General features: G+C 47.1%; 1 protein-coding gene across 2 annotated transcripts in view; it reads left to right on the top strand.

Annotated features, from left to right (window-relative positions):
* The window catches only part of USP34 (ubiquitin specific peptidase 34), a 1,940,069-nt gene that overhangs the window by 1,154,664 nt on the left and 760,707 nt on the right, over positions 1-24,698 (top strand). For both annotated transcript variants that reach the window (XM_069234398.1, XM_069234397.1), the window contains 4 exons: positions 7,609-7,662; positions 7,835-7,930; positions 14,251-14,315; positions 14,411-14,486. In XM_069234398.1, coding sequence (XP_069090499.1) covers positions 7,609-7,662; positions 7,835-7,930; positions 14,251-14,315; positions 14,411-14,486 — 291 coding nt within the window. The remainder of the gene's footprint in view (positions 1-7,608; positions 7,663-7,834; positions 7,931-14,250; positions 14,316-14,410; positions 14,487-24,698) is intronic.

Genomic DNA, 24,698 nt, shown 5'->3' with positions numbered 1-24,698 from the left:
CCAGGGTCGCCCCTAATTACTCAATTTAGGGGGGGGGGGGGTTTAGGTCTGGGGCAGTAGCCAATGGCTACTGTCCTTGGGGGTGGCTGTACCCTCTTTGTGCCTCCTCCCTGTGGGGAGGGGGCACATCCCTAATCCTATTGGGGGGAATCCTCCAAAACAAGATGGAGGATTTCCAAAGACAGGGATCTCCTCAGCTCAGGACACCTTAGGAGCTGTCCTGAGTGGAAGGTGACACCTCTTTGTTTTTCTCATTATCTCCTCTGGACTTGCTGCCAAAAGTGGGGTCTTTGTCTGGGGGGGACGGGCATCTCCACTAGCTGGAGTGCCCTGGGGTATTGTAACACGAAGCCTGTGCCTTTGAGACTCACTGCTAGATGTTACAGTTCCTGCAGGGGGGAGGTGTGAAGCACCTCCACCCAGTGCAGGCTTTGTTTCTGGCCTCAGAGAGCACAAGGGCTCCCACCCCATGAGGGTCGGAAACTCGTCTCAGTGGCAGGCTGGCACAGACCAGTCAGTCCTGCACTGAAGGATTGGGCTAAAATACAGGGAGCATCTCTAAGATGCCCTCTGGGTGCATTTTGTAATAAATCCAGCACTGACATCAGTGTGGGTTTATTATTCTGAGAAGTTTGATGCCAAACTTCCAAGTATTCAGTGTTGCCATTATGGAGCCGTGGAGTTCGTTTTGACAAACTCCAGACCATATACTTAATATGGCCACACTGTACTTACAATGTCTAAAAATAGGCTTAGACACTGTAGAGGCATATTGCTCATGCAGCTATGCCCTCACTTGTGGTATAGTGCACCCTGCCTTAGGGCTTTAGGGGCTGCTAAAGGGGTGACTTACCTATGCCACAGGCAGTATTTTGTGTGCATGGCATCCTGAGGGGGGTGCCATGTCGACTTTGTCTTTTTCTCCCCACCTACACACACAATCTGCAATGGCAGTGTGCATGTGTTAGGTGAGGGGTCCCTTAGGGTGTGTCAACCCATGCTGCAGACCTTAGGGACCTTCCCTGGTCACAGGGCCCCTGGTACCACTGGTACCCTTTTAAAGGGTGCCAGAGGTGTGCTAATTGTGGAAACAATGGTACATTTTTAGTGAAAGAACCCTGGTGCTGGGGCCTAGTTAGCATGGTCCCAGCACACTTCTTAGTCAAGTCAGAATCAATATCAGGCAAAAAGTGGGGGGGTAACTGCAACAGGGTGCCATTTTCCTACATATGGCACTAGAGAAGTTTTTGGTGTGGTGTACCTTCCATGATATCCAACCCTTACTAACCTCTCATTCTGAAATTCTCTTGTTTAATTTTTCATTGTTCCAGCCAAGTCTTACTGTGGCCTTATTAAAGTATACTTATTGGCCATTTTAGCTTTTTTTTGTAATGTTTACCAGATCAACCGTCTCTCTTCACATCACCTGTTGTGATACATCCATCCACATGGACCCAGATCACCAGGCTTTGCTTGCAATTTTTGAGATCCCAAAGACTAAGAAGCCCTTCACATAGAGAGGTGATGGTTAAGACTGCATGAATATGACCATGAAAGTTTACAAAAACCAGGGAAGTTCCAAAACACAGCAGGCTATTTTTCACAAGTGCCTCTGCATCATCACAGTACTACATCCAAGAGAACTGAAGCATATCTCAACTTTATTGTGCACTCCAGCACACCGGCGACCTATATGCAGAACAGATCATTGCTGCGACCAATGCAGAGACATGGATGTAATCAACTAACTGATTACCACGGAGTCCTGGAGGAGAAAGACCCGGCCCTTGGCTGAAGATGTTGAATTTGAAAAGTTTAAGAATATACAGAGTGAGTTACGAGTGACCCAAGAAGGCGTAATATTAATTACGGGGCCTTTGAAGTGCAACTTGTCTTACCCCAGGCTTGGCAAGTGACACAGGAGCAACAAAACTAATTGGTGTGTTAAGACGTGTGGCCAGAGAAAGTGAGGGACAAGCCTGTCCCAAGTATTGCTTTGCCCCAAGTGGCCTGCAAGGGGAATGTCATGTGCAAGAGTTAACAGGAACTCCCTGAACCTAAGATGGATGACCAGTCTCCTGGTGGCTTCAGGTTTAGGTTACCTTGCTTCTAAGTTCAGGGGGCTGTTATCCCAGTACACCTTATGGGTGCCACCGACATCCCCCGCCACTTGTGCTGCCGCTTGCTATCTTAACCCTTCCATTGTGGGACAGGTTTTCTGTTCCATACTGAGTTCCTCCCTGGTGGGCCCACCTGCACCCAAGAGCTCAGCTGTGTCAGCTTTGAGCTCCTCCGGTGTAGTTTCCACACAAAGGAGTAGATTCCTCTCCCTATGGAGTAGAATCTTCACTGGAAACAGGTACCTTTTTACCCTTTCTGCTCTTCGTTTTAGGAGCATCTTGGGCCATTGTTCCTGGGTCCAGGGATTCCTGTTCCCTTTGCTTCTTGGCTTGTGCTCTGGTCAGGGCACAAATATGCCCAGGGATACCCAGCATTGCTGCATGGACCTCCAACTCCACTTCAGCCCAAGCTGAAGTCTCCAAGTCATTACCTAGCAGACATTCTACAAGTAGATCAGAGGACACTACAACCTTTTTAGGGCCACTAACCACCCTCCTCCCTCCCCCAGCTAAAGTCAATAACTGCCATGGGGTGGAACAAAGTGTTATTGTGAGCATCAGTCAGTTGGTATTTGTGACCAAGTACTTGTTGTTCAGGTGACACCAGTTTTTAAGTCATCATAGTGACACTGGCATCTGTGACCTTGTCGGCTATAGCCTTAACACCACTGATTAAGGGATGCTGCCTGTAGTTACCCATATTAAGGGGACAGGCAGCTAGGGCCCCAAAGTCAATGCCCCCATCAGAGACCAACTCATCCTCAGTGGTCTTCCTGACAAGCCCAAAGCCCACTACAGTCCCCAAGTTGAGCCCAGCTACACTTTTGGACTGACTAGTGTTGTTACTGTTATCACTACTATTGCTATTGCTAGGGGCAGTAGGAGTTAAGTGGTATTAGTGGTAGAGGGTTGTGCATTTCATAGGGCAGTTGCTATCTCCTGCCTTATGGCCTTTGTGCTTACACATGTAGCACCAAGGTTTATTAAAGGAGGAGAAAGAGGATTTAGTCCATTCTACAAAAGAGTTTGTGGGCCTGATGAAGACTCTTGTTTTATCTTTGTCCCCACCTTTGTCCTAATGCTTACCTTCTGCCTTCTTTTTGTGGTCCGCAGTGCAGCACAGGAGGTGAAGAGAAGTAATGTAAGTGATGGCACACGTCGGAGGTTGTGATTCAGTCAGTTAGTGGTGCTGGAAAACCACCAACAAGCCTTGGCAAACGCAAGAGATGGAGAAGAATGTTTGCAAGGCTGAAGAGGACCAGCAAGGTCCAGGGGACTCAACCCAAGGAGGGGAGTCCGGGGTGACCATCAGCAGCTAGGAGAGTCACAAGAAGAGGAGGCAGACTCCACAGGCAACCCACTGGCAGCGTGCACAGGTGTCGCAGTGAGGCCCACTCAGCACACCCAAAGAGGAGTCGCTGGAGCAGCAGACAGGAGACTGTGCTTTGTAGGAAGGAGTGCTGGGGGGGCGAGGCTACACAGAGCCTAAAAATCCCTTGGAGTAGGATCAAACAAGCCTTGGTAGCTGCAAGAGTCACAGTGCACAAGGGGACTGTCCTGCAAGGAAAGTACAAGGGCTTACCGTCTCCCAAGTTGGAAAGCTGGTAGAGAGGACCAAGGGGACCACTCCAGAACACCACCTGTGAAGCATGATATACTCAGTTCAGGAGGAGAGCAGACCCACGCAGCCAGTCGTCACTGCAGTTGGTGCCTGCAGATTTAAGGAAATTACTCCTTCACTCCAAGGGAGATTCCTTCTTGTGCAGGCTGAAGACTTGCAGCCCTCAGAGGAAGCACAGCTGGGGAAATGTTGCAGTTGCTAGAAGGAGCCGGAGAAACAATGTGACAGAGCGTGGTCGTCGCTGTAGTTTGTTGTTTCCTGGAGGGTCTAGTTGCAGTCCCAGTGGCCAGAAAATGAAGTAAATGATGCAGAGGAGTCCTGATGGAATCTTGCACATCGAATTTGAGGACCCACCCAAGAAGGGGACATTAAATAACCCAGGAAGAGGGATGTCACCTAGCAAGGTGACAACCGATCAGGAGGGGGCTGTGACGTCACTTACCTGACCTGGCCACTCAGATGCTCCCAGGGGCCTCTGCCCACCTTGGATTCAGGATGGCAGAATTAAGTGGCCATCTGGAGGAGCTCTGGCACCACCCCTAGGGTGGTGATGGACAGGGGAGTGGTCACACCAGAGCAGGGACCAAGGGTCCTTGGAATGGTGCAAATCAGTTTATGCAAGGAGGGCACCAAATGTACCCTTCAAAGCATACCGATGGCTTGGGGAGGCTACCCCTCCCAGGTCATGTAGTACAAGTTAATTACCTTTGGTAATGAAATATCTGGTTGAGACATATTCTAGTTGCAGATTCCTTACCATAGAATTTCCCCCAGGCGTCGGACTGGGTCTGGAGATTTTTCTTCGAGCAATACCCTTGCACGTCGGTAGACGGCATCGGTTGACTCCGCAGGCGTCGTTTGCATTGTAGTCACCGTGATGATGTCAGGATGCTGCCTTCACGCAGTGACGTCAGTTTCTTTTAACGACTTTCCACGCCAATGCGCAGAGCTACTAAGAACAAAGAGATTGGTGCGCCAGAGATGAGGACCTGAAAGGGGAATCCCTGGCCCTAGATATCAGTTTGCAAGCGGGGAGGATGGGTGGGTGGTAAGGAATCTGCAACTAGAATATGTCTCTACCAGATATTTTGTTACCTAAAGTAAGTAACTTGTACATCTGATGGAGACTTCTAGTTGCATATTCCTTACTTTAGAATAGATACCCAAGCAATGCCATCCTCAGTGGTGGGCTGCGACCAAAGTAGTCGTCCCCACGGACCTCACTGTCCAGACAGTAATGTTTAGCAAATATGTGCAGGGATGCCCACGTAGCTGCCTGGCAGATATCCAGGACAGGAACTCAGCTTGCCAACGCAGTGGAAGCAATAGTTGCTCTGGTGGAAAGAGCAGGCAAACCCTCAGTAGGTTGCTTCTTGGCCAAAGCGTAGCACATTTTGATGCAAAGAAGCACCCATCGAGAGATGATACGCTTTTGCACTGCTTCCCTTTTTTTGCACCCACATACCCAACAAAGAGTTGGTCGCCCATCTGGAAATCTTTAGTACGATTGAGGTAGAACGCCAATGCTCTTCTTGGGTCCAGACGGTGGAGTCTGTGCTCCTCATGCAAAGGGTGTGGGTGTCCTTAGAAAGTATGCAGAGTGATAGACTGACCTACATGAAAATGTGTAACCACCTTAGGAAGGAAGAAAGCCTTACTGCCAACCCTTCTTTGTCAGGGTGCACAGACAAGTATGGAGGTTTTGAGGAAAGACCTGAAGCTCACTCACCCAGCGAACAGAGGTGATAGCAACAAGAAAGACAGTTTTGAAGGTGAGGAGCCTTAATGGACAGTTATGCATTGTCTCAAAGGGAGTACACATCAAAAAAGTAAGGACAAGATTGAGGTCCCACTGAGGCATGACAAATGGAGTGGGAGGAAATAAATGGGTGAGTCCTTTTAGGAATCTACTCACAATATGAGATTAAAAAAATGAGGGCTGATCAGGTAACCTAAGGAAGGCCGAAATGGCGGCTAAATATCCTCTAAGGGTGCCCAAAGCAGAGCCCTGCTGGGCCAAAGAAAGAATGAACAGAAGAACCTCAGATAGAGGGGCAGAAAGGGAATCAATGGATTTGTTGGTACACCATGCCACAAATTTATTCCAACAACAGGGGTATACAATTTTGGTTGAGGGACGCCTGGCTGCGAAGACAACATTGCAAGCTTAGGGTGGAAGATCAAAAGTCGTCAACTGTTGTCTCCCTTGATCTTCCAACAGCCTCTGGAAATAGATTTGTACTGGTGGTGGTGGGCCATGCCCTCAGGTATCCAGAGGCCTTTCCTCTTAGGACCACTACAGCTCCTGCAGTGGCCAGAACCCTCCTGGGAATTTTGTCAAATGTGGGTTTTCCTAAAGAGGTGGTATCAGACAGAGGTGGAAACTTCATGTCTGCTTACCTTAAAGTCTTGTGGAAGGAGTGTGGTGTCACTTATAAATTGACCTCTCCTTGCCATCCTCAAACCAATGTATTAGTTGAAAGGTTTAACAAAGCCCTCAAAGGCATGATGATGGGATTCCCAGAGAAACTCAGGAGGAGGTGGGATGTCCTGTTACCTTGCATCCTCTGTGCTTATAGGGAGGTTCCTCAAAAGGGAGTGGGCTACAGCCCCTTTGAACTTTTGTTTGGAAACCCTAGTTAGGGGTCCCCTTGCTCTTGTGAAAGAAGGCTGGGAGCAACCTCTCAAGCTTCCAAAACAGGACATTGTGGACTGTGTGTTAGGCCTCAGATCTAGGATGGCCAAACACATGAAGAGGGCTTCCAAAACTTTTCAGAGCCCTAGTTCTGGTGCACTATTCTCAGTGTTTTTCATGGCTCGGCGTTACTGGCATAGTAAGTTGTGGAAAGAAACTGACATGAGCACGCCGGGGTGGCACCTATATACGACCTTGACGTCATCACTGCGACCACGACACCAACGACAGACTCGTAGTCAACCAGTGCCTCTTGACTGTGCATAAGGGTACTGCTCGAAGAAAAATCTCCAGATCCAGTCTGACGCCTGAGGGAAATTCTACAGTAAGGAATCTGCATCTAGAATATTTCTCTTACAGATACTTTGTTACCAAAGGTAAGTAACTTGTTTGTCAGTGCAAACAGACTGGGGCCCACTAAATTAAATTTAGGGCTTGGTTATACTGACTTAAGCACACTTAAGTAATCCTTATTTTCTGATCAACAAAAATACTCTCATATGCTTAATAAATTATATTGAGTGCATTCAAGTGCTCCGAATCTGCTAGAGCAGTGATTCTTAACCTGTGGTTAAGGTACTTTTGAGGGTCCGCAATGCCTATCCAAAGGGCCCCGTGTCTGCTTCGAAAATTAAATAATATTAACAGATTAATAATGTGCAGATAATAAAAGAAGCTAAATGGAAAATGTAACATTTTAGAATGTTATGTAAATGTTAAGGAATTTAAAAATGGAGGCTAAAAATACAGTTGGTATCCTCACACTGATTTGTGTGAACAGTGCAAGTTCATTAAACAGAATACAGTATGGATCATTGGTGGCCTCCATTGCACTTAGAAAAGCTCAAACTTTCCCATTAGATTCAATATTTAGATTTTTCTATTTTTTTTAATAAATAAAATATTTCCCCATTTGTGTATTTGATGAATGCTTGTCTATGTATTTTTGTGTATTTTGTTTTTGTTTCAAATCATCGAAATTGCGTAGGCCAGGGTTCCGGATTTCCAATGATGACTCCATGATGATTGGGGGGGGGCAGATTCCAATAAAGATTCTTTGGGGCTTCCTGGATTACAGTAATGATTATGTAGGTGGTCCACAGAAGTCAAAAGGGTACTAACCACTGTGTTAGAGTATTCAAAGGAAAACTAACTTGATTCTTCTTTTTCAGACAAAGACCTACGATTCTGTCACTGACAAATTTATGGACTTTTCATTTGAAAAGGTATCTTTATTTTTCTTGTTAAGACCATACCTCTGTGTGTGTGTGTGTGTGTGTGTGTGTGTGTGTGTGTGTGTGTGTGTGTGTGTGTGTGTGTGTGTGTGCGCGCATTTGTTACTGCCCTGTGCCTGTAACACTGTGAGTCAAACATTAGAACCTATTTTGTATTTTTTAGACACACAGTGCATACATGCTGTTCTATAAAAGAGTGGAGATGGAGGATGAAGGCATCAAGGAGTTCAAGTTTGAGGTTTCATCAGAATTACTTGAGGTATAACACTTTCTTATTTTTGTTTTGAAATGCCGTCTGTAATGTTCAAGAAAAATATCTCATCTGAATGACCTGCGGACACCATAGTAGAGGTTTCTTTTATAGTTGGGCAAAGTCTTCTCTCCTGTTATAATTTTCTGTAAGTGGATAGAGGGTAATGTATTTAGCAAATTGTATTTGATGATTGAGAAATTAAGTGTACAAACAGTGGGACCTGTTAGATCAAAATGCATTAGGACAGAAATAATGGCAAACCACTTGAAGCAATTGTTAATCGGTGCCTATGATGTTTGAGAGTTGACCTGCCATCCCAACGCGATTACAGAACTGGCAGCATTGATTAAATCAACTTGGTTGACAAGTAAAATGAAATAGAAGAATAGCTAATTGTAGTTGCTGCAAACACATTGTTATTAAATTAACTTCTACTGCATGCATTCTGCCATCAATTTGTCCTTGCATCTCTGCACAGTCTGTTTAATTTTGGGGATCCCATCGTACTCTGTGGTTTGATATGTGATGTGAAGCTATATCATCAGCATTGTGTTGTGCTTGGTGATCTTTCTTTTTCTGTCACAATTTGCCTAATTACAGTCAGCGAGTTAGTGTTTGCTTGGTGTTCCCTAATGTCTTAAAAATGTACTGGATACCCCCTCGTTATGTGTCATGCCTGGCAGATATAGTTAGAGTGAGGTAATTGGGGTAAGTGGGTATTGTTGGAGGAGCCGTGATACCTAAGGCATATCTGGATTGTCTTGAACTAGTGTAATTAATCAGCTCTGTTGTAATTATGTATGTGCCATCTTGAGATTGTGAGTGTGGTTGCTGTGAGCACACCTGTTTGAAATGGGGTCTCTAGTTGACAGTGGTTTGCACCCTGTTCAAGTAGAGATCCTCACTCTAGTCATGGTAAGGGAGCCACACAGCTCAGATAACCCCATGCTCACCCCCTTGGTAGCTTGGCACGAGGAGTCAGGCTTATCTCAGATGCAGTATGTAAAGTATTTGTACACACACACACACACACAGTAACACAGTGAAAACATCACAAAGTACTCTACATTTTAGGAAAGTAGCCAATATTTATCTGACTAAAATAAGACCAAAACAACAAAAATCCAACATACACAAGCAAAGGTACGAATTTTCAAAGATTAAGTCTTAGTACAGCACTTAGAAACACAATAGCTCCAACTGAGGATATCATGGCGTGCTGATGGAGTTGTTTCCAACAGTCCGGTGCCACTTGTGAGGGATTGTGGGTCGTTCAGAGTCCCACAGACCCCAGGCACAGTAACTTTGAACACAATTTGGAATCAAACGCGTTGCACCTCGCCGGGGAAGTGAGGCGTCACTGAAGCCGGTACGGCATCTCTTCCTTAATGCTACCGGGGAGGTGAGGCGTCGGTTCCTTTCTGCTAGACAGGAGAGGTGAGGCATTGGTTCCTTACGGTTGCAGGAGAAGTGATGCGGTGTTGGTGACAAAGTATCAGTTCCTTATGACCTGGCGGGATCAGAAATTCCAGCAGTTCAAGATGTGAGGCGTGGCCTACGCTGTGTCGCGATCACACCCCCGGCCACAGGTGCTGTGGCGGAGTCAGGTGTCATGGGTGTCGGTGACACAGCACTCAGGATTCATGCTGTGGCAGAACTTTGGAGGCACTGCACTGGCATCGGGCCTGCGATGTTAGTCACGGTTGTGGTACTCAGCAGAGACCACGACCCCGGTGCAGGCAGTGGCGCGGAGTCGGACAGCCGCGCCAGTTCCAAAGTTGCCCCGCAGTCGATGTACTTGGTTTCTTCTAGGATGTACCAGAACTCAAGCCCAAGGGCCCAGAAACTGGATTTGGCACCACTTTGAAAGTCCAGACTCTCAGCAAAAGAACCCAAGTGCTCGAAGGTGAAGTCTCTGCCTCCCACCAGTCTTTTGGGGTTTTCTGGGCAGCCTGTGCTGCTGCAACCCCTCAGACAGGTTTCTGCCCTCCTGCTGCTTGACGAGCTCGGGCAGAGGAAAGTAAAACAAAGGATTTCCTGTGGGAGAGGGAGGTAAAAGGTGTTATATGACTTGGGAGGGCTAGCCTCCCCAAGCCACTGGTAAGCTTTGAAGGGTACATTTGATGCCCTCCTTGTGTAAACTGGTTTGCACCAGTCCAGGGACCCCCTGTCACTGCTCTGGTGTGAAACTGGACAAAGGAAAGGGGAGTGACCACCCCCCTGTACATCACCACCCAAGGGGTGGTGCCCAGAGCTCCTTCAGGTGGCCACTTGAATCTGCCATCTTGAAACCATTATGTGCAGAGGACGCTGGGAGCATCTGAATGGCCAGGTCAGGCAGGTGATGTCACAGCCGCCTCCTGATAGGTGGTCACTTTGTAGGTGACTAAACCCCCTTTTAGGACTATTTAGGGACTCCCTTGCAGGACTGCAACTGGACCGTCCACATACCGACAAGCTGCAACTTCATTGACGATTCCGCTCTGCAACATTGTTTCTCCAGCTCTTTCTAGCAACTGCAACATTTCCTTAGCTCTGCTCTTCTGGTCGCTTGGGGTCACTCTGGTACTCACCTCTTGGGTTCCCTAGTTCCTCCAGCTCCCCTCTTCTGATTCCACTTCCTTGGATGGGGGGGCTGCCTTTCATATTCCACTTTTTAATATATGGTTTGCCCCTCACTATTTGCTATTGCTTTTCCCAGTGCCTATTGTGTTCGATGCTATTTACTGATTTCTAATGTGTATATAATAGTGTGTTTACTTACCTCCAGTTGGGGGACTGCCTATTATTATTCTAGTATTTGTGTTGCTCTAATAAGGTACCTTTATTTTTGCACTACTGTGTGGTTCTTTCATGTTTGATAGTGCTCTGTGACTATAGTGATAATGCATAAGCTTTGCATGCCTCCTTGATAAGTCTTGGCAGCTCATCCACAGCTACTTCTAGAGAGCCCTGGCTTCCTAGGTACTGCCTACACTTCACAAATAAGGGATACCACACACCAGGCCAGCTTCCTACAGCCCCCACATGTGGATACCTAGAACAATGGAGTGCCTACACCAGGGAGCCCAGGGGCATAGGGTTGAAGTTGTGTCGGAACCTCCAGTTGAAGTCAGTGGGGTCCTCGGTTGTCCAGCTACTGTTTTGACCCGTGGACCAGTTTGTGGAAACAGGCATGGATTCCTAAAGAAGAGGACCTAAGAAAAGAGGGGACAGACTCCAGACCACTTGGAGGTGCCCAGGTGGTGCAGGAGGGCAATGCCAACCCTTCTGGGAGATGCTCTCCTGTTGGACAGTTGAAGAAGTGCAGCTGTGGAGTCCAGGCGATGCAGGAAGTCCCATGGAGTCGTCTACGAGCTGTCCCATGCTGGTAGTTGGATTGCAGATGCATGGAAGTGTTGCACGGAGTTTGCAGGTTTTGTGGGGACCAGCAAGGTCCAGGTGTCCCAACCTTGGCACGTAGGTCAGGGATAGCCCCCAGCATGCAGGAGAGCCAGCAGGAATCAACGGAGCCCCCAGTGGGACACTCAGGCAGCAGGCAAAGAGAGTAACAGGGAGTCCTCAACAGCACAGCAAAGAGGCATGCCCCTGTCGCAGTGGTTGCAGAGAGGATGGAGTTTTTGGAGCTTGAGAGTGCTGGAGGCTGAGACTTCTTGTAGCTAAGTGGTCTTTGGACTACAGAGTCAACAAGCCTTGGCAATGACAAACAGACACGGTGCACAGGAGTTCGAGCCATCAGCTCCAGGGAGAGACCACATGGTTCCCAGTTGCATGGATGATAGATCAGACCTCTTGAGAGTCACAGAACCTCCACCTGTACTGTAGAACCTGAAAGAGTCTGTGGGACAGCAGGATCCACAAACCATTCGTTGAGGTGACTGTGGATGCAGGGGAGGGACTCCTTCACTCCAAGGGAGATTCCTTTTTGCTTTCCTAAGTGCAGGCAGAGTCCCGGTGACTCTGGAGGATGTACAGCCATGGGGTCGCATAAATCTTTGTAGAACTTGGAAGCAAAGTTGCAGTAGGAGCCCCCCATTCTGGTTAAGTAGAGAACACACAATGTTAGCACTTTTGTGAGCTGAAGTTTCCAAGGCAGCTATCGCTCAGAGACCCTTTTCGTCTCGAGTGGTGCTCAGGGCTCTTGTACGCCTTTCTGACCGAGTGCTCAAGAAGATCAGGAACAACCAGGCCCAAGTCATCCTTGTGGTTGCGGACTGGGCACGGAGTGTCTGGTATCCCGAGCTTCTTAACTTGAGCATCAATCCTCCCATCAGGTTGCCTCTTTGGAAGGCTCTTCTGTCGCAGCAGCAGGATCCTCCACCCAAACCTGTCAACTCCTCACCTTCTTGCCTGGAAATTGAGCCACAACAGTTGACAGCTTTCGTCCTTCCTCCCGTATATCATTCTGGCAGACAGGGGTCCCTATCACAAGACTGTATACGCATGTCGATGGAACAAATTTGTAATCTATTGTACTGAAAAGTCTATTGGCTCTCTTTCTGCCTCTCTCTGGTTTTCATCTCTTTAGTATCACCCTTACCCAGCAGGTCTCTACTCGGAGTACTCCTAAGGGTGACATTTCTGCTCTGTTTTCCTTCTTGTGGCTGCCTGATCAACCCTCTTTAATAAAGTCCCATATGGTAAACCGCTGGGGACGTTATTTCTTGGGTACCTTTTCAAAGGTAAGGAATCTGCGCCTAGCTGTCTCTATCGGATTAACAAGTTACTTACCTTCGGTAACACATTATCTGGTGTGGGCAATATCTAGCTGCAGATTTCTTACCGACTCACTTCACCCATCCTTCCTTCTCTGCGGACAGATTTCTAGGGCTAAGGACACTCCCTTTCATGGCCCTAGTTTCGTCAATTCCAGTGTCAGTGCACCTCACGGCTCCGTGCTTCTGACATTGAAAGTCGTGAAAAAGTAATTGCCGTCAGCACTCCGAGGTGGCGCCTATATAGGTGACTGCAATGTCACTTCCGGCGCAGACAACAAGATGCCATGCGTAGCTGATCGATGCCACCTACAGGTGCGCAGGGGTACTGGTCATGCAAAAATCTTCCAGATCCACTCTGACGCTTAGGAACTTCAAAGGTAAGGAATTTGCGGTAAGATATTGTCTATACCAGATAATGCATTACCAAAGGTAAGTAACTTGGAAGATTTTTTAACAGGCTCCACAAATGTTCTTCTCGATGTCCAGTTCACTTCATTAAGGAACTAGTTAGTGGAATATATGTTTCATTCTATAGCTGGTGCAATTGTTAAAGTGTAGCACTTTAAATGTATGTGTTTTTACATACATTCTGCATAGCAGTCTCTTGAGATTGGCATAGCATCGATGATATGTTGAGACTTTTCATGTTTCTTTTTGTTTAATCTACGTCTGGTAAGTGCCAGTTCTCCAAGATAGTTATTATTGAACCATTGTTCTAAATAAAAATACAGTAACTTCACAATGAAAGTTCCTGATGTAGTGGATTTAAATCTAAGTATTGGTCCCCTCATTGGTGTCACTTCTGATGTACTTTAAGCTTTCCTTTTGGAAGATGGATGCTCTGTAAAAGGAAGGACGTATTCAGGGATTAATTCACTGGGCAATCACTTTGTGAATTCTTGCGGCCTTACACAGCTCCACCAGGCAACTCTGGTGCCACTTAGGAGTGATATGACCCCCAAGTCATTTCATGCCTAGTGGATATTTCAGAAGATTCAACATTATTCAAGAAATTAAGTTCCTGTTGAAAGCATAGTAATGGTAAATCACATAACTGCACCTTTTCCTTTCAGAAAGTTTATGTGAAATTGTTCAATCGATTTGCATGGTTCAAAGGCAGATCAAAGTAGGTTGTCTCTCATTTAATGAACTCAGTCCGGATAATGTGCCAGCAAAGATACACTTAGCGTTTGTCTATCCTGTGCTTCAAGCTTGTACTGTTGCTATCCCTTTATCTCCCTTTAAATCCAGATTGTTACTAAAATTCGCATCTGGTTGAATTGCCTGGTATTTTGCAGGTGTCCTCTGTTTCACACATCTGGTAAACAGCTAGCTGGAAGATCAGCCTGTTGGCAGTTTGTTTTCAACAGCAGAGATTAAAGCAACAATCCATATAGTTCTTATTTAGTTTACCATTCTGTATGTTTTACATTTTTAAAACGTTTCTTTGAAACTCCATGTGAAGTATTGCTCATTCAATTGTTAAAGATTTACATATTGTACATCTTTCTTGGATGAAATGTGCATGAGGTAAAAGACATAGATTTTTAATGAAACTTGTTTGTACAAACTGCCTTCTCTTATCTGATAATAGATTCTTTTCCTTAGTGGATTTGGCATGATAATATGCAGTTTCTTCAAGACAAGAACATTTTTGAGCATACATACTTTGGGTAAGTGTAATGTTCATAGAATGGCATTTCTAATAATCTAATAAAACTCATTCCGTTTTAGAAGTCAAAACTAAATTATTGCTTTGCAATTATAGGTTCATGTGGCAGTTGTGTAGCAGCATTCCAAGCACATTACCAGATCCAAAAGCTGTGTCTTTAATGACAGCAAAGGTAGTTATCTTTAGTAGATGTTGTATTGCTTTTTCTGTAATGCTCAACACTTTAGTACTTGAGCTCAAATGTAAGTGCTTTGAAAAAAGTATGAATTTATCATAGGTGTTGTCTGACAAAGAATGTGCAAAGAATGTAAGACATGAAAAATTTGTGAATTAAGCTTGAGGAGATAGTTACAGCAATATACCGGCCTATTGAACTGAAAGACCTTGTTAACAGTACAGTTTCAGTCAAGTTTCTGTGTTAAAGATTTTCCACCTTTGATGTAATCACAGCAGAGTTTACAACTGCAATATGATCTTCAATATTGGTGGTATTCTTCCACAAAAGGTCTGGATTCCTGGAATCTTTGGCTATTGTTGACCAACTGATCTAAGGTGTCTCATGAGTTAGTGGCTGAACTGTTTGTTATGCATGTGCGATCATCAGCTCAACCTTTATATCTTTTTAAAAAGCTTAGGAAACAAGTGGTATTATTATTCAATACCAGGTCTCCACTTTATTCTAGGGGGGCAGTGGGGGAGGATGACCTGCGGTATGAGAAGGTACGCCACCTTCTAAAACTCCCGCTCCCCCCTCTCCCCCAATGGGCCACACTGCTAGTACACTTCCATCAGGTGATAACAGCTGCTACACCTCCCTCCTTCCCTCAGGAAGAACATCAGTGGCCCAGTCTGCCCCACTCGCACCCCATCTAAGATATGAGCTCAAGAATAGTCACCCTGGGTCTACACAACCCCTACACCAACTGTTCACCCAACACTCTGTCACTCCAACCCCACATAGCATGGTTACTTCCCTCTCCCCAACACCTAGCCACTCCGAGTTTAGCTTCACCTCACCCTACTCTGTTTGTTGTTGATTTCCCTAGGAATACAGTACCACCATTTAACTAGAGACACTACAAGAACCTTGTGTAACCACCTCATAAATCGTCCTACTTCATACCTGATGTACTCAGAACTTATTTCAGCAGTCATTTGGGTCCGCAAACTATCTTAACCAATATTTTGTGTTCTTATTTTGCTTATTGGTAATTGCAATTTGAAAACTTCATGAAAAAGAGTTAAAAATAAAACCATGCCTCCAGTTTCTACTAAATACTGTGGTTCTCACTTAGAGAACCTCATGCTTGCAGCTAGAGTATTTTGGAGATGCTTTAGTATACATGCTGGGCGCTGTCACCTTTTGAAGTATGTGTAATAAGAGCAGGGCTGTATGAAATGTATTTTTCTGCCTGTGTCCATTTTAACCATTATGATAAATGTGGCTGCTTGTTGACTAGAATATGAACCCTGATCAAGCAGCAACCACGATCCTTGTCAGGATCAGACACAAGCAAACCCCAAATTAACCTGTGCTCAACCCCTGGTAGCTTGGCACAGAGCAGTCAGGTTTAACCTAGAGGCAATGTGTAAAGTATTTAGGAAACATTTCAAACAGTAAAACAGTGACAACACACCACAAAAAGAGGCCACAACAGAGTTAAAATAATATAGTAGATTTTAATAAAACAAAAACAAAATTACAAACATCCAATTACTAGATAGTGAATTTCAAACCTTTAAGTAAAAATAGCGCCAAGAAGCACAAAACATTATTGGGGATATCTGGTCGCGCCAGACTGGGACAGTCACAAGTTAAGGCAGAACGTTTTGCAGCACAAGCTGTCTACAGGGACCCAATTAGGCCTGCTGGCCACAGTACCTTAAATCCTGGTTGCCGAGCGTTGCATGGATATGCGTTGAAGATGCGCAAGGCAATCAAGGTGACATGTTGGTTCCAAGGTGCATGTGGCTGTGGTGCAAGGTCCTGTTGCATCCATGTTGAGGATCCCGTCGCTAGGGGCTTGCAATGTGAAGGTTTGTGTTGGGCTACATTGTGCAGTTGAGGCGATGAGTTGGTTCTGATAAGCGGTGAAACTGCGGTGCAGAGTTTTGGCGGTGCCGTCAAGGAAAGTAACAATCTGCTCTGGGAAAACCTCTCGCAGTGGCAGTTTCCGAAGGCCATTTGTCAAACCCAAGATGCAGCCTGCGGTGGCAATGTAAGTTTTTTGCAAAGGGTTTAATCCACGCAGCGGAGGCGATGCGTCGGCTGTGCTTGGCGATCGGTTGCTCAGCAGAAGGGCTTCATCGGTTCCACTAGCAAGCACCTAAGGTAAACATTGCAAGGGTCCAGGATTGGGGTGGCACCACTTGGCAGGGTAGACTCGCAGATAGCAAAGACCAGGTGTAGAAGCAGGGTGGTTGGAAGTCTTTTATGTCCCTGAGGCTTCAGACCAGAAGGCCAGCCAACTAGACTTTGGAGTCACTCTGGATTCTGTGTTGAAGTGATACAGGTCTAGCCTCACCAAGGCAGAGAGGGCAGCATGCAGCAGTTAAGCACAGCAAAGCAGGAGTCCAGCAGAGTAGCAGTCCTTAAACAACAAAGCACTCCTTCTTCCTGTCAAGAGTATCCACAGGTCCAGAATTGTACAGAAGTGGTGGTGGCTGAGATCCAGTACTTATACCCAGTTATGCCTTCTAAGAGACTCCAAAGACCACACATATGTTCCCACCCCCCTTCCCCCCACCACCCTGGCTCCAGACTAACTACAGGGGGGTATGCAGCTCTTTGTGTGGAGGTATTCAGGTTTAAGTGAGGATGTGCCCAGCTCCTCCTCCTGATTCTGCCAGGATGGCCCATCAGGTCACACCTAACATCCCATTGTGTGTGGCTGTCTAGGGGGAACACACAAAGACTAAATGCTAACTACACCCAGTAATGTGACCACATACAGGATGTAGGCACCAAGTGGCTAAGGCAGGAAAATTCCAACTTTCTAAAAGTAACATTTTCAGAATTACAATTTAAAATCAGACTTAACTTGAAGTCAGGATTTTAAATTGTGGTTTCAAAGACGGCAAAATTGAAGGAATTATCTTGTCCCATTTGAAAATGACGCTTATGAAATATAATAAGGCAACTTCAGTGTTATCCTATGGGAGAGATAGGCCTTGCAGTGGTGAAAATGAATCTAAGAGTTTTTCACCACCAAGACACATAAAACTTAAAAGTACACGTCCTGCTTTTTAACCATTGCACTCTGCCCTCTGGGCTGTCCATAGTCAACCCTAGCTGTTTGCAGAGGTGACAGAGCATTGCATGATAAAGTAAAAACTATTGTGAGGACAACTCTTGACTCTCTGGATCCGCATCGAAGGCACAGACAAAAGGGAACTGAAGATGGTATCCCAGGGTGGAAATATTATGGCTTTGGTGATGGAACTTCATGTCCCACTGCAGAGCCTGAATATGGCATATGTCACTAGCAGGATGCTGGAGGCCATGAGGCACAGCAGCCTCAGCCATTCTCACCGAAATCCAAGACAGCAGCTGAAACATCGGTATCGTACCCTGAATATCCTGGACTTGCAGCTCAGGATGATAAGCCTGCAAGTGTACTGTGACCAGAACAACTCCAATGAAAGGGAGCAACTGCGAGGAAGTCAGGTGTGACTTCAGACGTTTCTAGTGAACCTCAGCAAATGCAGGAGGTCCACCATAACCCGGAGGTGGAAGACGACTGCCTGGGGTATCTCCACTAGCTGGAGAGCCTTGTGGCACTGTAACAGGAGGCCTGAGCCTTTGAGGCTCACTGGTAAGTGTTGCACTTCCTGCAGGGGGGAGGTGTGAAGCACCTCCACCCAGAGTAGGCTTTGTTCCTGACCGCAGAAAGCACAAAGGCTCTCACCCCATGGGGTCAGAAACATGCCCGTTAGTTGAAGGCTGGCACAGATCAGTCAGCCCTACACTAGAGGGGTTGGGTAAAATAAAGGGGACATGCCCTGTGTTTACATTTTACAATAAATCTAACACTGGCATCACTGTGGGTTTATTGTGCCAAGAAGTTTGATACCAAATGCATCTGTGGAGTTCGTAATGACAAACGCCCAGCGCATGTACTTAATATGGCCACACTGCACTTACAATGTCTAAGAATGGACGTAGACACTAGGAGCATATTGCTCATGCAGCTATGGCCTCACCTGTGGTATAGTGCACCCTGCCTTAGGGCTGTAAGGCCTGCTAGAGGGGTGACTTACCTATGCCATAGGCAGTGGTTTGTCAGAATGGCACCCTGGGAGGGATGCCATGTCGACTTTACCTTTTTCTCCCCACCAACACACTCAATCTGCAATGGCATTGTGCATATGTTTGGTGAAGGGTCCCTTAGGGTGGCACAATGCATGCCGCAGCCCTTAGGGACCCTCCCTGGTCACAGAGTTCTTGGTACAACTAGTACCTTTTACAAGGGACTTAGCTGTCTCCCAGGGGTGTGCCAATTGTAGAAACAAAGGTACATTTTTAGGGAAACATTACTGGTTCCCGTCCTGGTTAGCAGGTGTAGGAAGCTGGCCTGGTGTGTGGTGAGCACCTATGGTGTTATCACCTTATACCAGGTCCAGGTATCCCCTATCAGTTAAGTGTAGGCAGTGTCTAGGAAACCAGGGCTTTCTGGTTGTAGCTGTGGGTGGGCAGTCAAGACTTTTCTAGGGGACATGCAAAGCATATGCAATACCACTATAGTCACACAGCACTCACACTTGAAAGAACCACACAGTGTTAGAAAAATAAAGGTACTTTATTATGGTAATACAAATACTAAAATACTGTATAGGCAATACCCCAACTGGAAGTAAGTAAACACACTATTAGAAATCAGTAAATAGCATAGAAAGCATTAGGCATTGCTAAAAGCAATAGCGAATAGTGAGGGCCCTAGGGGAGGGCCAAACCATATGCTAAAAAAGTGGAATATGAAAGGCAGTCCCCCACCCAAGGAAGTAGAATCAGTAGAGGGGAGTTGGAGGAAATAGGAACCCCAAGAGTTGAGTACAAAAGTGACCCCCAGCGACCAGGAGAGCAGAGGGAAGTACCAGGTTTTCCCAAAACCAACAGGAGGACTAGGTCGACGGTAGACCAAGAAGGTCAGCAGTGCAGCACAGGAGCAGAAGAAGAGTTCCACGAGTGATGCAAGTGGTGTCCCACGTCGGCGGTCGTGATACAGTTGGTCACTGGTGTTGGAAAACCACCAACAAGCCTGGGCAAATGCAAGAGTGGGAGAGGATGGTTTTGCAAGACTTAAGAGGAACAGCAAGGTCCAGGGCACTCAGCCCAAGGAGGGGAGTCCAGGGTGACCCTCAGCAGCTGGAAGAGTCACAAGAGGAGGAGGCAGCCTCCACAGGCAGCAGGCACAGGAGTCACAGTGAGGCACACTCAGCGCACCTGAAGAAGAGTCCTGCGTCTCTGGAGCAGCAGACAGGAGACTGTGCTTTGTAGGAAAGAGTACTGGGGACCGGGCTACACGGAGCCTGAAGATCCCTTGGAGGAGGAGCTAACAAGCCTTGATAGCTGCAAGAGTCGTTGTGCACAGGAGTAGTGTCCTGCAAGGAGAGGCAAGAGCTTACCATCTCCCAAGTTGGAGAGCTGGTAGAGAGGACCAAGGGGACCTCTCCAGACCACCACCTGTGATGCAGGATCTACACAGTTCCAGAGGAGAGGGAGAGGATCCACACAGCTGGTTGTCATTGGAGTTTGTGCCTGAGGATGCAGGGGAGTGACTCCTTCACACCAAGAGAGATTCCTTATTATTTCTTGTGCAGGCTGAAGACTTGTCACTCTCAGAGGATGCACAGCCAGGGAAATGATGCAGTTGTTGGAAAGAGCTGGAGAAATAATGTTGTAAAGTGGAGTCGTCACTGGAGTTGCAGATTGTCTGTTCCTGGAGAGTGCAGTTGCAGTCCCTGTGGCCAAAAGATGAAGTAAACGATGCAGAGGAGTCCTGCTGGAATCTTGCATGTCAAATCTCAGAACCCACCCAAGTAGGAGACCCTAAATAGCCTAGCAGGGTTGTACGAAGATGGATCTGTATATACTATCTCAAAGTGAGAACTAGTGTGCACAGAGTCCAAGGATTCACCTTAGAGGTTGATAGTGGCAAAATTATATAATACTAATGCTCTATTTTGTGGTAGTGTGGTTGAGCAGTAGGCTTATCAGAGGGTAGTGTCAAGCATTTGTTGTATACACACCGGCAATAAATGAGAACACACACTCAAAGACTGAACTCCAGGTCAATAGTTTTTATATAGAAAAATATTATTGTCTTAATTTATTTTAGAACCACAGGATTCAGAATTTCGGTAAATGCATAAATTGTAAGGTACTTTACACAGGTAAGTATGGAACTTTGATTTAAAACATTAGTACACATAGTTTTGGTTAAAATGGCAATAAGCTATTTTCAAAGTACACAGTGCAAAAATCAACAGTTCCTAGTGGTGGTAAGTTTGCTTAGTTTTTGCAGTTAAGTAAAGCACTTACACAGTCAGTCTCCTGGGCATAGGCAGCCCACCGTTGGGGGTTCAAGGCAACCCAAAAGCCAGAGCAACACAGGGCCGGTCAGGTGCAGATGTCAAAGGAGGGCCCAAAACACAGAGGCGCCAATGGAGAACAGGGGCGCTCCGTTTCCATTCTGCTAGCAGGTAAGTACCTGTGTCCTGGGGGTGCAGACCAGGGGGGTTTTGTAGAGCACTGGGAGGGGTCCCAATCAGGCACGCAAAATACACCCTCAGCGGCACAGGGGCGGCCAGGTGCATTGTGTGAACAAGGCGTCGGGTTTTGTGTTGAAGTCAATGGAGGGACCCGTGGGTGACTCTGGCGATGCAGGCAAGGCACAGGGAGGCTTCTCGGGCCAGCCACCGACTGGGCTAGGATGAGGGCCGCCTGTTAGTCACTCCTGCACCAGCGGTTAGTTCCTCTCGGTCCTGGGGGCTGCGGGTGCAGTGCTTTGTCAAGGCTTCGGGTTCCTTTGTTACCGGGCAGTCACATCAGGTAGAGCCTCTGGATCCTCTCTGCAAGCGTCTCTGTGGAGGTGCAGGGAGGTCGACTCGGGGTGTCCACGTTGTTGGAGTCGCCAGGGGGTCCTATTTGGGGTGTTGGCTTCTCTGGACACGGGCCGGGGGGGGGATGGTGCAGAGTGTGAAGTCTCACACTTCTGGAGTGAGGCTGGAGTCTTATTTAAAGTTGGTTTCTTTGGTGTAGATTTGGACAGATTTCCTTGGTCCTTCAGGTGGAGGTCAGTCCTCTGAGTCCTCAGAGGCACTGGTCCCGCTGGATGCGTCCCTGTGGGAAGAGGGTCATATCCCTAATCCTATTGGGGGAATCCTCCAAAACAAGATGGGGGATTTTCCAAGGGGGGGGGGGTCACTTCAGCTCTGGTCACCTTAGGGGTGGACCTGGCTGAGGGTGTGACTCCTCCTTGTTTCTCTCATTAGCTTCCCGGACTTGCCGCCAAAAGTGGGGGCTGTGTCCGGGGGCGGGCATCTCCACTAGCTGGAGTTCCCTGGGGCATTGTAACACGAAGCCTGAGCCTTTGAGGCTCACTGCTAGGTGTTACAGTTCCTGCAGGGGAGAGGTGTGTGAAGCACCTCCACCCAGTGCAGGCTTTGTTTCTATCCTCCGAGAATACAAAGGCTCTCACCCTATGGGGTCAGAAACTCGTCTCCGTAGCAAGCTGGCACAGACCAGTCAGTCCTGCATTGGAGGATTAGGTACAAATACAGGTGGCATCTCTAAGATGCCCTCTGTGTGCACTTTGTAATAAATCTAGCACTGCCATCAGTGTGGGTTTATTATTCTGAGACGTTTGATACCAAACTTCCCAGTATTGAGTGTAGCCATTATGGAGCTGTGGAGTTGTTTTGACAAACTCCCAGACCATAACCTTAGTATGGCCACACTGTACTTACAATTTCTGAGAAGGGACTTAGGCACTGTAAGGGCATATTGCTCATGCAGCTATTCCCTCACCTGTGGTATAGTGCACCCTTGTCTTAGGGCTTTAAGGCCTGCTAGAGGGGTGACTTACCTGTGCCACAGGCAGTATTTTGTGTGCATGGCATCCTGAGGGGGATGCCATGTCGACTTTGCCTTTTTCTCCCCACCAACACACACAATCTGCAATGGCAGTGTGCATGTGTTAGTTGAGGGGTCCCTTAGGGTAGCACAACCCATGATGCAGCCCTTAGGGATCTTCCCTGCTCACAGGGCCCTTGGTACCACTTTTACAAGGGACTTATCTGTGTGCCAGGGGTGTGCCAATTGAATTGTAGAAACAATGGTACATTTTAAGTGAAAGAACATTGGTGCTGGGGCCTGGTTTGCAGGATCCCAGCATACTTCTCAGTCAAGTCAGCATCAATATCAGGCAACAAGTGGGGGGTAACTGTGACAGGGAGCCATTTCCCTACAAGGGTGGCCACCTATCAGGAGGGGGCTGTGCCATCACCTGCCTGACCTAGCCCCTCAGATGCTCCCAGGGGCCTCTTCCCACCTTGGATTTTAGATGGCAAAATCAAGTGGCCACCTGGAGGAGTTCTGGGCACCACCCCTGGGGTGGTGATGGACAAGGGAGTGGTCACTCCCCTTTCCATTGTCCAGTTTCACATAAAAGCAGGTTTATGCAAGGAGGGCACCAAATGCACCCTTCAAAGAATACTGGTGTCTTGGGAAGGCTGCCCCTCCCAAACCATGTATCACTTATTTCCAAAAGGAGAGTGTGTTGCCTCCCTCTCCCAAAGTAAATGCTTTCTTTGTTCTGCCTTAATTTGCCTGAGCTGGTCAAGCAGCACGATGGCAGAAACCTGTCTGATGGGTAGCAGCAGCACAGGCTGCCTGGCAAACCCCAGAAGACTAGTAGGAGCAATGCGGGGGGTCCTCTAAAGAGCCCCCAGAGAGCATGGAATCATACCACCAATACTGGCAGCAGTATTGGGGTATGATTACAACATGTTTGATACCAAATATGCCCAGGTTCAGAGTTACCATTATGTAGCTGGACACAGTTAGTGTCCAGTAGACTGGTAAAATGACTTCCCCCGTACTAACGAAGTCCAGTGTAATGGAGCTGGAGTTCATAGGGGCACCTCTGCTCATGCAGCGGTGCCTTCAGATGCAAGTACCTGCACCCAGCCCTTTGGGCTAGGAAGACCAACCATAGGGGTGAATTACAGTGACCTGGTGCAGGGACCTGTAATGAAAGGGTGCATGCACCTTTTCATGCCAGCTGCAATGGCAGGCCTACAGATACATGGGCTTCCATGGGTGGCACAATCCATGCTGCAGCAAATGGGGAACCGCTGGTGCCCCAATGCCCTGGGTACCTAAGAACCATTAACTAGAGAATTATATGGGAGCACAGGTATGCCAATTGTGGGGTGATCTAAGCCCCAAGGAACCAAATTTAGAGGGCGAGGGCGCACAGTCACTGGGGTCCTGGTTAGCAGGATCCCAGTGAACACAGTCAAAACACACTGATAGCAGGTAAAAAGTGGGGGTAACCATTCCAAAAAGAGGGTTCTTTCTTACAGCAGGATCCCAGCACACACTTAGTCAAGTTATCATCGACATCAGTGTTGGGGGTGATGGATAACCATGCCAAAAGGGGCACTTTACTACACAACCCCCTCCCAAATTGAGGAGGATGAGACCAGCCTTTCCCAAGAGAGTCTTCATTGTCTAAGTGGAAAAACCTGGAAGGTCAATCTGCGTTGGCATGAGCAGTCCCAGGTCTCTGTTCTAGTGAAAAGTCAATTCCCTATAGGAATATGGACCACCTTAAAAGTTTACGGTTCTCTCCTTTCATTTGCATCAGCCATCTGAGGGTTCTGTGACAGGTTGAACAATGAAGTGTGTACCAAACAAGTATGGTCTTAACTTCTTGAGGGACCAAACCACAGCAAAAGGTAACCTCTCAGTGCCACTGCAACGCTGTTCCCTGGGGAGTAACCTCCTGCAAATAAAAGCAACATGCTATTCATGGCCATCATCGTTGGTTTGGGACAGGACTGCTCCTATCCCATGTTCAGAGGCATCTGTCTGCACAATTAACTGCTTAGAATAGTCTAGAGCTTTGCTGAGCACATTACCTCTTTCAGGGTGTCAAAGGTCTTTTGACAACTAAGTGTACAGTTTACTTTCTTGAGCATCTTCTTAGAGGTCAGTTCTGTGAACGGGGTCACAATGGAGCCATACTCCTTCACAAATCTCCTGTAATAACCAGTCAAACCTAGGAATGCCCTGATTAGAGTCTGGGTGGTAGGACCTTCACAGTCCAGAATTGTCTGGATCTTGGATTCTAAGGGTTGCATTTGGCCTCCACCTACA

Source organism: Pleurodeles waltl, chromosome 5 (assembly GCF_031143425.1).
Source record: "Pleurodeles waltl isolate 20211129_DDA chromosome 5, aPleWal1.hap1.20221129, whole genome shotgun sequence".
Classification (NCBI taxonomy): Eukaryota; Metazoa; Chordata; class Amphibia; order Caudata; family Salamandridae; genus Pleurodeles; species Pleurodeles waltl.
The sequence above is the reverse complement of the archived record's forward strand: the minus strand, read 5'-3'. Positions and strand labels throughout refer to the sequence as shown.